The sequence below is a fragment of the Podarcis raffonei genome, chromosome 15 (assembly GCF_027172205.1).
Source record: "Podarcis raffonei isolate rPodRaf1 chromosome 15, rPodRaf1.pri, whole genome shotgun sequence".
NCBI classification, from domain to species: Eukaryota; Metazoa; Chordata; class Lepidosauria; order Squamata; family Lacertidae; genus Podarcis; species Podarcis raffonei.
This window is the reverse complement of record NC_070616.1, coordinates 19,467,764-19,485,329: the sequence shown is the minus strand read 5'-3', so window position 1 is coordinate 19,485,329 and position 17,566 is coordinate 19,467,764. Positions and strand designations below refer to the sequence as shown.

The 17,566-nt window shown below is 44.9% G+C and overlaps 1 protein-coding gene across 4 annotated transcripts in view; it reads left to right on the top strand.

Moving 5' to 3' along the window:
• OPCML (opioid binding protein/cell adhesion molecule like) overlaps positions 1 to 17,566 on the top strand; it is a 760,587-nt gene that overhangs the window by 589,588 nt on the left and 153,433 nt on the right. For all 4 annotated transcript variants that reach the window (XM_053367519.1, XM_053367517.1, XM_053367516.1 and 1 more), the window contains one exon: positions 2,711 to 2,943. In XM_053367519.1, coding sequence (XP_053223494.1) covers positions 2,711 to 2,943 — 233 coding nt within the window. The remainder of the gene's footprint in view (positions 1 to 2,710; positions 2,944 to 17,566) is intronic.

The following is a 17,566-nucleotide window of genomic DNA, read 5'->3' as shown; positions in this document are numbered from 1 at the left end:
ACAAACTCCCCCCACTCTCACCCTCCTATGCACGCCTCACACCCTCTCCAAATCTGTACTGGGGGGTTGTGGGAGCCCCACAACAGACTTGGAGGATGCTGCAGAGTTCCATTGCACTACCATAAATCCTTGTGCCAATGAAGTGAGTTACCTGACACTATATTGGGAACTACCCATAGCTTGGGGGGGGGTTGGGTTATGATGCAGTATTGGCACATTGGGATGTACACTTTTATGTGCAGGAAAATTATACCATTGCAATATAATATTGCAATAGTGCATATTATTTTACATCTTCTCCACACCGCTTCTCTATCTCAGCATAGCTTTGTAGCGGAGGCTGCACTGCACACAACCCTTGGCAGATGCTAGCAGGCCACCGAAGTGCCTTTTATTCTACCTAATGGACAGGGAATTTGCTGTGGCTGTTGCCGTCATTCTTTTTCTGTGGGTGCTGCTGCCAAGCTTACAGGTAAATAAACCCGGCATTTCTATCAAATGGAATTAAAGCGGTATGTGTGCTTGAGGAACATTCTAAATCCTCACCCTCTCCTTTCCTTTCTTGTCTTTTTCTCCCTCCCCCCTCCTTTTTTGGCTTTGTTCTTTGCCAAGTGTAACTAACCGCTCTGAAAATGTACTTCTTAAAGCTCTGCAATATTAAGTGGTGGGGGAGCAGCAAAGTGGAGAGCATGACGGCAATGAATAGTCAAAATGGTCCTCTATGGTTGTCCAAAGTCTTTTGTGGAGCAGCGAACACCTGCTCTCCCGTACTTCTTCTTCCCTGCATGGATTCAGACAGTGGCTAGCCATGCAGTCTCCAATTACAAGGAGGTGACTTTGATCACACAGTAATGTTATTGTCTGTAGCCCCTTAACCGTGCTTAAACCACCATTTCTCCTTGGCGGAAGTAATCCTGGGCTTAGAGTGTGAGTGAATGGAGGTTACAATGGATGACCAAGAAGCTACATGAAGGGCTGCACAATATGCAGCTGATAATACCTGATTAATGGTCAGACTCATCCACCTTCTGTCTAGCCATTGCTGTTATGAAAGCCTGGGAGTGTGTTTTTATTGGTGCTGCTGCATGGTTTGGTGGTGCAATACTTTGACACAGCGGCTTGGTTCAAGTGTTCACCCCCTCCCATGATTAGAATCACATGAGGTGGAGAATGGCAGACATGCTCATTGACCTGCCCCTCTTCTGTATTTTCCATCACTCAGCTCCACCACACTCTACACATTTGGAACATAAGGGATCAGATAATGACCCCATTTAGTTTGCCACCCTGTTCTCACAGTGGCTGGCCATATGCCTGTGCAAAGCCTGTAAGCTGGACATGAGCAAAACAGCACTCTGCCCACCTTTGTTTCCCAGCAGATGATATTCAGAGGCATAAAGCCTCTGACAATTGAAGTGGCACATAGTCTAGGGTTGCCTTATGTCCGGGAAAACCCGGACATGCCCTCTTTTGGGGGGCTAACATGCCCATGTGGGTGAATTTTTACATTTTAAAGGAAATGTCCGGGTTTGGGGGTATCAGCTCAGGCTGCTTTGCATGCTGCAGCTGCTGCCAGCCCGAGCTGGGGAAAGAGGCATGTGGGCGCTGTGGCCGCCCTGCACACCCATGCCCTCTTTCCCTGACTCAGGCTGGCAGTGGCTCAGGATATCCTTTTTTGCTCTTCAAAATATGGCAACCCTAACATAGCATTGTGGCTGCTAGCGATCAATAGCCTTCTCCATGAATTTTCCCAGTCCTCTTTTAAAGCCAGCCAAGTTCATGGCCATCACTGCCTCCTATTGGAATGAGTTATATAGTTGAACTATATGCTGTGTGAAGAATTATTTTTATTTCTCTGTCCTGAATCTTCCAACACTCAACTTCATTGGTTGTCCACAAGTTCTAGTGTTGTGAGAGAGGGAGAAAAACTATTTTCTATCCACTTTCTCCATGCCATGTATAATTTCATATATATTGGATCAGTAACTTATATGGTGGACAGCCTGCTCCGCTAGCATAGACTTCCCATGCAACTTAGAACCTTAACATGATCTAGATTGTAAACTGTGCAGGAAAGGTAACCATTGGCTGCTGATTCATGAGACTAGTCCTGAGTGCATTTTCTCTTTCCATGGACCTTCCAGGTGGTTGGAACTCCATCCTCCTCCACCAGGCTCAGCTCATCCCTCTCCAGGTCAGACAAGGCCTGGGCATCACCTGATTGCTCAGGGCTTTGGAAAATGTGGGAGAAATTAATTCAGGTCCCATTTTAGCGTGAAATCCACACTTCCAAAACAAATACACTAACTGAAAGCCTGATCTCCTTCAGCATTCACACTTCTCTGAATTTTGTGATGCAGTTTTCCATGTATAGAATGTGAACAGAAATGTATATAATAGTAAAGAGTGCATGGAAAATGCATATATCTTTAAAGATAACAAAAATGCAAACTTGCATATACAAGGCAAACTTTCATTTTAAAATTGTATGTTAGGAGAAATATAGATGGAAGTGTATACAAATTTCATGCAAAGTTGCTTAGCAAAATCACAATTCTGCATAAATGGGGTGAACCAAACCTCAGACTGAAAAAATATATATGAAAGAAATAGGAATGGACAGATCCACCCATCCCTACTCTCAGTGATGCTCTTAACTTGGTGATAGCAATGCCCTTCTCATTCCTTTTTCCTCTTCCTCCCTTTCCAGGTGTACCGTGGATGACAGGGTGACACGAGTAGCTTGGTTGAACCGCAGCACTATCCTTTATGCTGGAAATGATAAGTGGTCAATAGATGACCGGGTGGTTATCCTCACGAACACCAAAACCCAGTACAGTATCAAGATCCATAACGTGGACATATATGACGAAGGACCTTACACCTGCTCTGTACAAACAGACAATCATCCAAAGACATCACGAGTCCATCTTATTGTGCAAGGTAAGATTTGGCAAAGATGCCTAAGAAGAAAGACGTTCTTATGTGGGCAGTTTCCTAGGCTTCAAATGGATGCTGTTGCTGATAATGCTTGGGGAGTTAGGAAGCTCAGAGCTCGTTTTGATTGTCTTGTTGCTCAGTAGCTGAGGATCTCATCTTCTACTTTGTCATTTGGAAATGAGTGATATCTGCTGTCTTGGGGCGCATTCAGATGTGGGGAATATTGTATTAATTTTCCTCCTCATAATGCTAGGGCTTCTGCCCTGTTTTCTGATGTTCCTTTCACACTGCAGTACCTGTTGTGCAACTGTAGGTTTTTGCATAATAACAAACGTCATTGGACAGTGTCTCTATTTCCCCACCCTTTTTGCATATGTGTGCCTCTGTTCCCCCATGAAAATGACAGGAAAGAACTGTATGCTGGAATACCACCCCAAATATCATCACTTTACCTTCACGGTTTCCCAAACAATACAGAAATGAGTGTTAAACATGCATTATATTCCATTGCTTTTCCAGAAGGGGCTGTTGCATCATGTGAAAGCCCAAATATAATGTGAACAATATTTGTCGGTAAATGGAATCAATTGCCATTTGAATGCAGCTTAGGTTAGATTGATTAGTTTCCATGAATAAGAGTTGAATTCCAGGAGTGAACAAAGGAGCATGATAGCCATAGCTGATGTGGTGCAAACACCCCAGCAAGCATGCTGGATCAGCTCTATCTGTGCATTTGCACCACATCCACGTTGCCCCTGCTTTGCCCCTCTACCTCCTGGTAAGCAGCAGTGGTGCAACTAACCAGAGGTCAAGTGAGCAGCAGCCCCAACTCTCCAAACCTCCTACTATTGTTGAATCATAGAATCATAGAATCATAGAATCATAGAGTTGGAAGAGACCACAAGGGCCATCGAGTCCAACCCCCTGCCAAGCAGGAAACACCATCAGAGCACTCCTGACATATGGTTGTCAAGCCTCTGCTTAAAGACCTCCAAAGAAGGAGACTCCACCACACTCCTTGGCAGCAAATTCCACTGTCGAACAGCTCTTACTGTCAGGAAGTTCTTCCTAATGTTTAGGTGGAATCTTCTTTCTTGTAGTTTGGATCCATTGCTCCGTGTCCGCTTCTCTGGAGCAGCAGAAAACAACCTTTCTCCCTCCTCTATGTGACATCCTTTTATATATTTGAACATGGCTATCATATCACCCCTTAACCTCCTCTTCTCCAGGCTAAACATGCCCAGCTCCCTTAGCCGTTCCTCATAAGGCATCGTTTCCAGGCCTTTGACCATTTTGGTTGCCCTCCTCTGGACACGTTCCAGTTTGTCAATGTCCTTCTTGAACTGTGGTGCCCAGAACTAGGAAGACTATTCGCATGTTCCTGTTTGTACAGTTTCATTGAAAGAACCCAGATGTGTCATTGGTGGCCCAGCTCTAAATATTTGCATTGGCTTGCCCAGTGGAGGCTGGTCCAACAGGGCACTGCCCCACCAACTTTGGTCTGGATTCTTCCAAGCTCACCTGCCTCTGCTTTCGTTTCCTTAGTTTCAGGGTTGTCCTTGTAGAACTCAGCAGGGAGAAAGATAGGGATGGATGTAAAATGACTTCACTCTGCCATTGGCTCTGCCTGTCATTGCCTCTGGTGCCACCTACTGTTGACCTCCCTGCCTTACACCTTAGCAGTCCCGATGGGCATCAGATGTCACCGGGCATGTCAATATACGAGTCACATTGCTGTATTCCAGAATAATATAATATATTTTTTAAACAATGTTGTAGCATAACAGTTGTGTGGGGGTGGGAGAAGAGGGAATATGCCAACACGTTTCTGAAACACAGATGAAGTCTACTGTGTGCTTTGGGTAGCACTAATATAATATTTTGTTCTTTTATTTTTGCTTGCCACTTTAGGCAAGTAATTGTGGGAAGCTGGGTAAAAATAAACATGTTATTGAAAAGGCTGTGGTCCTAGCCTCACTTGCCTTGGAATGAGCACTACTGAACTCAGTTGGGGCTTACTCCTGAGTAGACATGGTTAGGATTGCAAAGTAAGATTTTTTACAGCAGGAAGCACTCCAGCAACATAAGGAGATATGCTGTAGCCCCCCCCACTTCTTTAATAACCCTTGGAATGTAAGGGACAATATCTCCATTGGGAGGTAAGAATATAGCTATGCTTGCATTTCACAAGCTGTCTTTTCTAGTGTCTGTCTATATTTTATTGTGTTGTGAATACAGAGACACGTTTTCTCCCTTTCTCCTGACTGAGATGTAGATAGATCCTTTAAAAAAAATAAAAATCTGCCAGGACACCTTTTCCTTCTTCCCTAGAGTCTTTGTCTGAGCCAGCACTGTGACAGTCAAACCTCAAGCACATGTGCTTAAGCAAATTAGTTTAAGATACATATTTCTCTCTCTCCTCCCCTCACATCTTACTGAAAACATCTCTTAAAATCATGTTGCAATGAGACTGTAGGGGTTAGCTGGTGCATATTTTGGAAATACTTTGGGTGCTGGAAATGTGTTTTTTTTAAATAAAATAAAAATAAAACAAAAACATTATTCCTTTCCTGCCTGGTATAAGAGCTCAAGTTCCAAAGGAACAGAGAGATCTCTAAATATGGAGAGGGATGCCGCAGAGCCACCTTAGTGGCCTTGACAGCGGAATTATCTTCTTTGGGGAAAATACAGTGCCAAAATAAAAGAACTGTCAGGTACTGTAGAGGAAGACTCAAACAGAACAAGGCTATCACTTTCTGGAGGAGAGAAGACAGATTGTGTAAGTATGTCAAAGTCATTGCAGGCCATAAAGGGCTTTTGGCAGAGAACTTCAAGGGGGAATTGCTGTGAGTGAGCTGCCTTTGCGTAACGCGAGCTGTTGAGGAGAGAAAGAGGGAGTACCCAGGCCTTTCCCGACAGAAGCATCTCGGAGCTTCTACATCAAGTGGCACATCAACAGGAGGAGGAAGCCCAGAGCATGTCCCCGTTTTTTGAGGAAGTTCGACTGAAAGAGAATGTTTGATCCCACAAGGAAGGCTCAGAATGGCTTTTGCTGCTGTGCCTAAGGGATGACGACAGCAATGATATGGAATATGTTCAACAGTTCTGAGTTAAACCCCCAAAACAGAAGAAGCTGCTCACACTCCAGACCATTTAAAAACAACAACAGCAGCAACAACAACTGGGTTCAGGCAGTCTAAATTCCATGCTGAGAAAAATTCTGCAACTTGCATAGATTGAATTCTGCTGCCTGCATAAATTATGTGAACTTAGTAGGCGTGCATATTTTCTCTCTCGTTCTCACAGTGCCTTAGTTTGGAAATTCCACCCATTAGTCTGAATTTTAGGAAGGGTTCGAAAGAGATAAAACAAACACACTTTGGAGGAGGGAAAGAATGACATTGTGGTTTCAGGTTCCGCTCTGACCTCCATCCGTTTATTTAAACATCTGAAGAGAGACCTCACATATGTGTACAATTGTGTGCGCACCAGGAGCTCTCCATGTTATTATTGCCTTTCCTTTGCAGGGTTTCCAAGTCTGCAAACATACCTCCATGCACACACGTGTGCATAGGGTGGTCAAGTCAAAAGCATCCCAGACCCTGATATTCCAGGGCCTGAACCTGAGACCTAGGGGTGGCCCCGGTGATGTCATTAAGCATGACACATTAAGCATGACAGCAGAGTTGCTGAAAAGCATGTCATTCAAATAAAAACAACAAGTGAGCAAAGAGGTCATTAGCTGGAAATTAAGATAGTAACTTAAGCTAAAGGCAGTGTTCGCAGTTCCCAGCGGAAGTAAGGGGGTATTTCTTTCTCACCTGTGTTCTTGCCCTCTGGGAGATTCAAGGATGCTGGTGAGAAGGAAAGTGGGGGGCAAGGAGGCAAAGATTTCAGGTCAACCCTGGCAGTCTGGCAACCTAGCAGTATGTACACCAGCTGTCCACATGCAATTCAATCACTGGGCATAGGTTGGAGGCGGAGCCTGTCACTTTAACGCCCCTCCCCATGCACCTATTTTTACCCATATTGCATCTCTCTGTCAAGAGGCCCCTAAATGGAACTGGAGAAATCCTTACCTCGTGTTTCCTCCTTACAAGGGAGAAGCTGTGATTGGATATCTTTAGTTATTCGTATCCAAATGGTTTCCTGGCGGTGTGTGTGGGGGGGGGGAGTTAGTGCTGCTTTTGGGAGCCTGCTATTGGGTAGATAGACCTGTGCTTCCCCCATGCTTAGAGTTGCATAAATAATTGGCACCCGGGGAATGGAGGGTGAACTTTTTTTCTCCCTCACAAATAAATGATTCATAGAGAAAAAATATGCCCAAAGCCGATGGATAAATTATTCACAAGGAATAATGTGACCTGCTCAGCTCATGAGGAGGTCTTGTTTCTCTTTCTCCTTCCCCTGCCCACCCCCCCACAACTCCCAGCCCCCACAGTCTCCAACTGCTAAGCAGAGTTAGGCGTTAAAGTCCCTCCACCCACTTCATTTAGAAAGTAACTCCAGAGGCCCCGGCTTCTTAGCAACAGCTATCGGCTTTTGTCCAGTCTATAGATTAATTTTTCAGAGTTAGTGTTAGTTCAGGTTAGATAAAGATAATGAAAGTTTCCTAATCCTCTTAAAGAAGATTTATCTGGCTGAGTAGAAAGCTCTCGCAATACAATAACGCATGTATAAAACTGGGGCCTAACCCTCTTCTTTAATTTCAAACAGCTGATGGATATTGATTTTGCAATGAGTAAATCTGAAGGGGGGAGAAATTCTGTGCTTCAACTTTTTTTTCTCCCCCTTTTAAAGAGAGGAAGAGAGTGGGGGGGAAATTCCACCACACAGAGAGAGACAAAAAGAAACATTAAAATAATTTGTTTTCTCTTTATCTGCATTCATTTCAGGGGAAAGCAGAAAAATATATTGTCTGTCTGGATTTTTTATTTTTATTTTTTTGGTCAGTAATCTACCATAGTTATCGGAGAAAAATATCCCCACCCATAACAGTCATTTATCTAGTTAATTGAGCATAGAGCTAGCAGGAGACTATGGGCAACTACCAATGCATGTTTAGGATTTTGTGAAGGTTTGGAAACTGCCTCTTGTATATATGATTTGTGTTTATTGTATATATGCTCATTCAAAGACACCACTCTGGTTGATCCACAGTCCAAACAAGGTTAGGCAAGAGCTCCCAGTTCTTTGACCACCTTAGCAAGGCCAGGCAACACCACTACCTTGTCCTTCTCACTAGCCATGGAGAATGGGGTTGGTTTAAGTATCATGAGATGAAATCCTCACCATTGCGACTCTTAACAATCCCCCGCAGCTTTGGACTCGTGAAGCTAGTCTGAGAAATTTACAGAGGCATCAGATGCTCAAACATCTTACAAAAGCCAGAAAGTGTTACTTTGAGCGCAGTGATCAGTGGAGTCTGCCTTTTCTACAATATAAAAATAAAATAAAATGGTACACTGCACATAGACTGAGAAAAAAGAATGATACAGAGGAGCTTAGTTTAGCCACCATTGGAACATAGGCATCTGCCTAATGCTGCATCAGTCTATTGTTCCCTATGACTCAGTATTGTCTGCACTGACTGGCAGTGGCTCTTTCCCATTTGGGAGCGAGGGATATTTCCTAGCCCTGTCTGGAGATGCCAAGGACTGAACCGGAGACCTTCTACACATGAGACATGTGCCCAGCCACTGAGCTGCAGCTTAGATAAGGATAAGGGCTGCTTTCCCCCAGGGAAACACACAGTTTCGCGCTGAATTGGAGCAAATGCTAGTCAGGTTTTCTGCAGATTGACATTTGTTCCAATTTATCAGTAAAGAGAGGGTTTTCTTGGGGAAAGCAGTGGGGCAAAGGCGAAACCATTTGAACCCATGCATAGAAAACATGTGACAAGAAGAAAACCTCTCGGATCCATGCTGTCTAGGCACAGAACAAACTGAAGTGTGGACGAGCCTTAACAATCTGTCTTTTCCCAGGGCCAGGAGTGCAAGCTTGGTCCCGTGACCATGGGTGCCCAGGACTGTGGGTGCCATGCAGCGTGCATGGTCCTAGCACCAAAATTTGTGGGTGCCTGGCCCCTTCATGGGGAATTTTGTGGGTGCTTGGGCTTGTTACGAAAAAGGAGCAATGCAGAAGCAAGCACCAGGTGGCTGGAATGGTAAACAGGATGTGGGTGATATTGGATTGTACCGTGGGAACCAGGCACAGTCTGTAAAGTGCTCTGAGAGCCGGATGTTACCTCAGAGCAGCACATGACCCTGTACTGGAAGTACATGGGTGGAGTTTATTCTCTCTCTGCAGTGGGAAGCAGAGTGTGCAGACATGTTTTCTCTGTACTGGTGAACGACAGGAATAAAGACATGTAGATATATTTCTGTCTGTCTCTTTCCCCCTCCCTGGGAGAGGAGTGGGGGAGGACTGGTGTGTTCTCCTTCACGTTGAGGAGAATCGCCGATTGGAGACCTCCTTTGATCTTGCCGGGAGTCGCAGACGGGAGGTCATAAGGAATCAAGCCGGGCACCTGGAGGGTGGCCAAATTCCTCTGGACTAAGAGCTAAGCTGGGGGCTCTGACTTTTGGCTTGAGTTCCGACAGTTGGCACCTATGCTCAGCAAGACCATTGGTCCATATAGTTCAGTGTCCGCATAGTTCAGTGATGCCAAAGCTGATTGGCAATAGTTCAAAGGGGTTTCAGGCACTTATCATATGCATGCTAAACTGTGACCGTTCTCAAAATTAAGATACAGCAAGCAGCCTTATTCTGTCAGACCTTTGGTCCATCTACCCCAGCATTGTCTGACTACCAGTTGTTTTAGGAACATGAGTGGGGAGAGTGAAGCTGCACCCATTTCCTTTTAGGCATCTGTTGGCCACTGTGGGAAGAGGTAGCTGGAATTGAAGGGGCTTTGGACTGATTCAGCACAGGCTGTTTTTGTGCCCTTTTGATCCAACTCTGTGAATTGCATAGCTGTGGTGGAAGATCACATAACAGTTGGGGTTTGTGGTGCACTCCCGCCAATAAATCACTTTGACTTTATCTATTTATTACAGTGAATGGTGATCTTGTAGTCTTTTGGGCCTCAAGGGACCAGTATCCTCCTGGCTACAACCCTCAAACTTCATGAAGTGCAGGAACAATAACACAGGGGCAGCCCTCTTCCTTGCTGATGTGCATTTCTTCCACTCGGGCTTGAAATCCATCTCCTGACAGCAGTAGTGGTTCTCTTGAGAGTTTTCACTTGCATGTGAACTATCTGTTTGGAAACTCTTGATGTGATTATCTTTTCTCTTCAAAAGGGTCCGTTTCCAATCCTTTGAGTTAGCATTTCTATTAAGTGCTCTGCCCAATTAGAACTTACAAAAACCTGGAGGCGATAAGATTCCTCGGGAGCATTCAGCAACTTGCAGGCTGGGTTTTAACTCCTTCTGTACAGTACCTAGTATTTTTTTAGGCATGATGGTGATAAGGCTTCTTCCCCGCCCAAAGATATTCAGATGGGATCATGCTGGACTTTGTAGCATCACTTAGGACTTGTTCTCCTGTTTCAGCCTGGATAGAACTACTTCCATGCAGAGACGGATTTAGGGGAGCATGACCGGTTCAGCATGGAGCTTTGAGGGTGCCACAAAGGTTTCCTCAACTACAGTGGTACCTCGGGTTACAGACACTTCAGGTTACAGACTCCACTAACCCAGAAATAGTACCTCGGGTTAAGAACTTTGCTGCAGGATGAGAACAGGAATCGCGTGGCGGTAGCAGCAGGAGGCCCCATTAGCTAAAGTGGTACCTCAGATTAATAACAGTTTCATCTTAAGAACGGACCTCCAGAACAAATTAAGGTCTTAACCCGAGGTACCACTGTATTATGTAGAATGGAAGGTCGGGGGCCCCCAAATTTTGGTGTCACACAGGCACCACTGAAATTTGAGACCCCAAGGCCCTCCACAGTTCCATGTCAGATCTGGAACAGGAAAGTAGTTAAACTCTGACCATGCCAAGAGTTGCTATTTATGCTCTCTCTCTCTCACCTCCATGTTCAGCTTTATTGGATGAGCCCTTTGGGTTTTACTATTCTGAGAGGAAGAGGGAAATGTTCCCTCTTTATTTTTTCTGAACTAAATAACTTTTCTCATGGAGGTATTGTTCCAGGTCCTTTATGGCAGGAATCGTTACCTTCCCAATAAAGTAAAAGAAGCTGCCTTATTCTGCCATAATCTTGGTCCACCTACCTCAGCATTGTCTACTTTGACTGTCAGTGAGTTTCCCACATGATTCTCTTTCAGCCCTACCTGGAGAGGCTGGGGATTGAACCTGGGACCTTCTGCATGCAAGGCAAGAGCTCTACCACTGAGCTATGACCCTTCCTTAAATGGACTGACTGCCGTATATTCATTTTGATCTGCTGATGCTGCTCTTCTTGGTCCTGTTACTTTTTGATGTTATTTGTTTTGGATGGCTTTTACTGAAAGATAATGGTTTTAATATTTTAATGAGTTTCACGTATTACACTGGATAGATGGAGTTTGTTGGCTGCTTCATATAGAAAAACGAGTAAGCACTTAAATAAATAAAACCAGATGGATAAGAAATGGCAGGCGCACTTCAGCGTTAGTTACAAATTACGGCGTTAGGTACATCTTGTGCTGGGGATTATGATCATTTAAATAAATACATGCTGAAGATCATGTTGGTCAAAATGAGTGGTTCCTCCGCTCCCCACCTCCTTCACTGTTAAATATCCAGGCTGGAAAATGCTGTCCAATGCGCATAACTCCAGGAGATATTGCTTTTGGTGGAAAAACCAACAAACATGACTTAAAGCCACACTTAGTGGTAGCTTAGGCTAATGAAGCTAATGGGACACATTTTGCACTCCGACTGGCTGGCAAGCGAGGCATTAATGACCTGTTAGCAGCCGTGTTCATGTCAATTAATTTATATTTGTATTTTGCAAAACTTAAAAGTTGCCCGGTTAGATTATTGATTCTTTGTCCCTGTATCCAATTTGTTTTTAATTGCACCACTGCAGGGCCCAGCCTTCCCCAGTAGAAACCCTGTGATAAATCTGCCAGGGACTCAACAATCAACAATAAATGTGTCTCTTCATGTCATTATTAATATGTCTCCTGGATTGGTTCATTACAGCAGTTAACAACGGTTTATAAGAGCTAGGATGGCAGAGTGCCAGGGTGGAGGCTGTTCTTTTTTTGCTTTTTTTAATCCAGCGGCTATTTTGTCATGATCCGATTGATGGCTTCAGGTCTCCTTTTCTGTATGTGTGCGGATGTGTGCACAAGAGAGAAGATGAGAAAGAGGGATGGGGGGAAAAACCCAATAATTTAATTTAATAAAAGTAGAATATAAGTCACCTAATCCTCTTCTTATTGGGGGGGGGGAGTTTTCTTTATAAAGGATTAGTTGACCTAGGATTTTGCCTCTCTTCCCACCTCCCTACTTCTCTCATTTCTCACGTATCTCAGCATCCAGTCCCTGCAGAAATTAAACTGGAACAGCTTCTGCAGAGCTGGAAAAGGTGTGGACATGGCACTGAGTGCCTTCAGCAGCTCTAATGATTCCAAAGCAGCTGTAATCTCACAATCAGCCCAATTAGAATGAAGTGGCCCTTTTGCCTATCACAGGGTGTTGATTTAGCAAGGCGTGTGGCAGAGCCACGAATGGAATTCAGAGGCAGCAATGCTTCTGAATACCAGTCCCTGGAAGCCCTAGGAGGAGAGAGCACTCAGGTCCTGCTTGCTGGTTTCCCACAGACATCTGGTAGGCTCAGGGGCGTACAAAGGGGGGGCAGAGGGGGAGGGCTGCCCCAGGCACCACTCGGGGGGTGGTGGTGACAAGATGTCCTGCTGCCTCTCCCCAGCTGTAGAGTGGCCGAGGGCGCACACACAGTTAGTATGGGCACCGTGGCATTCGCGTGGCATCCCTGCGGGCTGCTTCTCATGCATGCTGCCCATACAGGTGTCCACATGGGCTGCTGTGCATGCGTCGCTGGGCAGTTCACCCCACCCCTTGGCGTCCCGTGTGCCAGAGAGGGTGCCTCCATCACTGGGTAGGCTACTCTGAGAACAGGATGCTCGACTAGATGGGACATTGGCCTTCCCAGAGCTGGGTTTGCCAGCTTAGGGTAGGGGTGGGCAGAGGGTCTTCAAGGTCTTGCTGCCTGCCTCCTTGTCCCCCTCCAGAGTGTGACACCCAGCTCTCCCTCTCTCCCAGTAGGCAATGTGAGTCTAAACTGGTTGCCAGATTTGGGACCGAGTACAATTTGTTTCCTTTTGCAATTGGCATGCGGTGGGGAATCTTTTTGTGAATGGGTGTCAGCTAAATAAGTAGATTGGTTTCCTTGGTTTTGTAACTTTGCAGGTGTGTGTGTGAAGAGGTGGACTCAGATGGTGAGGCCCTTTCAGGTGACTAGTGATTCCAGACATGTGCACACTGGGCTGCGTGATCTATGGGGCAGGGTGTGTATCACTTTTAGGGTTAGCCTGTGCCCCTCACTTGGAGTTGTGCAGCCACAAGAGGGCATGAACCAGGAAGACCTTCCTCCTCTATGGCCAGGGTTGGGTTTAATGCCAACTCTTCCTCCCTGTAGTATAGATTACCCAATTGGCAGGTATAGGACCCTGATAGCTTTGTATTTTCTTGCACAGAGTTGGTTCCCCCTTATGCAGCTGTTGAAATTCGTAATTGCTTAGGTTATACTTTAAACAAAGTGGCTGTAGTTTACCCCACCTATGGGGCCTTTCCTCTTTATTCCCCATCTCCCAGTGGCTGGAGAACTTCATTGCAAAACTCAGAGCAGTCCAAATTTTGAGAGGTGTCTCTGTTTCGGTTTGCATATTGTTTTGGCAATTGTGAATTAGTTAAGTTTGCTTTGAAAAGTGAACTGAATTGAATTCCTCTTCCATCCCTATTCCTGACAGTTGACCGCTGACTAGGACTGATGAGATTTGGAGGGCAACAAGTTCCCCATCCCTGGTTTAAGAAGTAAAACTTCTTAAGAGTCAATGACAGGTGATGCTGTCCCTGCTTACTTTTTGGAGGGTACTTCAGTTATAAAAACCAGAACCATATCTGTTTAAAAGCAGTGAAATCTGAGGCGCGAGCATGTCCCCCTATCCCTGATAAATCTTGCTCACTAAATGAAGGTTACCTTGCCTTGAAATCCCTTGCAGATGTTTCACCTGAGAATGACCTTCTGGCTAAGCTTTGCATTTTACTATATCCATTGGTGATTCTTGCTCCAGTAAACCACCCTTTGAGAATACCTAGCTTAGCCTAAGACTGGTTGCCATCTGGATTAGTAAAGGAAGACGAAAGTAAGGGGGCGGGAGGAATCAAAAAGCTTTTAAAAGAAAAAAAATGCTTACATGGGCAAAAAACAAAAACCCTCTCCATGGCACTAAATAAAGTACCAAACACACAATGCCAATTGCTTTTTGTTTTTTTTTAATGTTCTAAAGTTGTCTGCTCCTTAGATGTTTGTGCAAGTGGTAGCAGGAGGGAAATGGGTTTGGGGAGCATCGGAATGTTTTATTAAACTGCACTCTGACTGCTGTGCAGCACGCAAAGTGGAGGGGCGGGGAGAATTAAAAATAAACAGGAAAAAAAAAATCAATTAAAGTTGGCAACATTAAAATGAAGCCCGGGGAAGCGGCATGGGGACCTTTCAAAGGAAAAGTTCTACAGAAAATTACCTCCTATGAAGGCGAGAGAGGCTGGCGACAAGATTGATTCTGAATCCCAGCTCTGAGTTAGTGCCTAGACCAAGCCGGAAAAGTAAGACAAGTAATAACGGAGAAATGTCTCTACAGAATGTAAGAATTGCTTTACTGGATAATACTCTGCTCCATCTAGTTCAGCATTTTGTTTTCAGTAGCAACCACCCAAATGCCTCTAGGATTAGTAAAGTTAATTATTTAAACAGCCTCTAATTGGAAGGGCATAAAATCAGTTATGTGGTGTAAAAATAATGGACCAGTTGAGATTGTGAGAATTATTATTTTTAATAGATCTTCTTCTATCTTGATATCTGCATTGGGTCCAACGTCCAACCATGTTTGGTTGCCAACCTTACACCAAAGCAGAAGCTCAGGTAGGATGGTAGGAGACACGCCATGCCAAATTTGTAACTTGGGATTTCAATGGGGAAGCAGAGCATTTTCAAACTTCAGATCCTGTGCTTGTGCAATGTCAGCAATATACGTTTGAGGTTCAGTCATACCAAAGGTCCATGTAGGCCAGGTTGCTCAGCCATTGGCCTCCAATTTTGACCTAAAGAATCCTTGCACCTTTAGTTCGCGAAGGGTGCTGAGAGCTGTTAGGAGACCCATAGCAAGCTGCAGTTTCCGGGGTCCTCTGGGGGAAAGCCATGACTCTCAAAGTGGCATTAGAGCTTTAAATGTAAGGTGTGGATGTGAGCTTCCTCTGCCATATGATCCAGGCCGTTTCTTACAATCCTGTATCCCTGATATATTCTGTTTGGAAGCCGCTTTTGGGTTTTGCACCTCCTTGGTGGGGTGACGTTGGGGACTGAGTCTGGGCTCGTCAACATGCAAAGCATGCGCTGCAACACTGAGCTATTGCCTCCCCCGCTTTCCTGACTGCCGCACAAGGATACAAAGGAGTCCTTGTACCGGTAATGAAGCTCATCCTTCAACTCAAGTGCCAGAGGCTCGTGGTCTGCAACAGAAGGGCCTGGCTGTACCTGAGAAGCACTGGCAGCCATTGTGTCACATTTTGCTTTGGGATGCCGTCAGTCACACTCCTCTTGGAAAGCAACCAGCCTCCATGGGATATTGTTTGTCTGCTGTGCATGGAGGGCATCATAAATTCAGCGGAAGAGAAAGGAGAGAGAACCCCAACATACCTGATTAATTACTATGAAGGCTAAATTAAATAAAAGAAGAAGAAGGGGGTTTGGAATGAGAGAGTTGTTTTCCCATTATATTTTCAAACAAAATGAGTATTTTATAGCACATGCAAATCACTCCCTGGGAAGCACTTTCACTTCCTTAATTGTTCATAAATTTAGTGACAGGTGGTTACACAGTAGGTGCAACACCATTATTTTCATTTTTATTGCATTCATTCACTTAACGAGAAAATCTGGCACAAGAGGGGGGTCTCTGGGATGGCATGTCATGGTGACCTGCAGGAAAGCTGGGTCAAGGAGGCGAGTTAGCTCTTCAGAAACCATCCTTGCCCTCAGATGCTCTATGGTGACATCACTGAAGAAAAACAAAAACTTTGACTCTGAGCTTTAGATACAAGAGACCACCTAGACACTGTCAAACCAAAGACCTTGCCAAATATCTAAGAAGGATGGATACAGTTCTGTATAGATTCACACCATATCTTTATGGCTTTCTCCAGAGAATCCTGTGAGCTGCAATTTGTTAAGGTTGCTAAGAGTTGTTAGGAGACCCTTATTACCATTCCCAGAGGATTGGTGATTGTAGCTCTGGGAGCGGAATATAAGGGTCTCCTATTCACTGTCAGCACAATTACCATACTACAGCTTCCAGAATCATTTCAGGGAAGCCATGCCTGTGGTGGTAAAGGTAAAGGTACCACTGACCATTAGGTCCAGTCGCGGACGACTCTGGGGTTGCGCGCTCATCTCGCTCTATAGGCCGAGGGAGCCGGCGTTTGTCCGCAGACAGCTTCTGGGTCATGTGGCCAGCATGACTAAGCTGCTTCTGGTGAACCAGAGCAGCACATGGAAACGGCGTTTACCTTCCTAGGAGCAGTACCTATTTATCTACTTGTACTTTGATGTGCTTTCAAACTGCTAGATGGGCAGGAGCAGGGACCGAGCAACAGGAGCTCACCCCATCACAGGGATTCGAACTGCCGACCTTCTGATTGGCAAGCCCTAGGCTCTGCGGTTTAGACCACAGCGCCACCCACATCCCACCTATGGTGGTATCTGTGCTATAAATGTATGGTGCGGATTTGGTCTTCATCACAGTTCATAATCATTTCATTTAACTCATATCTATATCCACTCATTTGATGGGTGTCCAAAGTCAGAGATTTCTTATCAAATTGATTTAATGGTCACTCTGTCCCTGGGTGCTGGGAATTGTAGTTCAGTGAGAGGGGCAAGGAATCTAGCACAGAAATCTGAGAGCATCTCAGCAAACCACAATCCCTAGAATTTGTGGGGGGGGGGTTATTACATTGCAGTATTAGATTGTAGCTGTACCCTTAAATCAGAGATGGGGAATCTGTGGCCCTCCAGATGTACATGGACAGCAGCAGGAGGACCAGAAGAAGATCAGAGCAGCCACCATCTACTCTCTAGGAGCCTGCTGTCTCACACTTCCAGGCTAAGCCATAGTTTGGCTTGGTGTAAGGTGTGAACTGAGTCACTGAGAAACGTGTGTTCCTGAGAGAAAGTGCATTTAGATATTTGTACTTTGTGTGAAAATCCATTCAAAAATAGAAGTGTAAGTATATTTTTAATTTGAATATGTTCATGCTTTAATAATAATTATACTGATACTATCAGAGTAATGGCGTGAACTTCTGAATGAACACATGCAAAACTGATGCAGAAATAGACCGATCCAGTCATCTCTAATTTGAGGGTAGTTCAGTG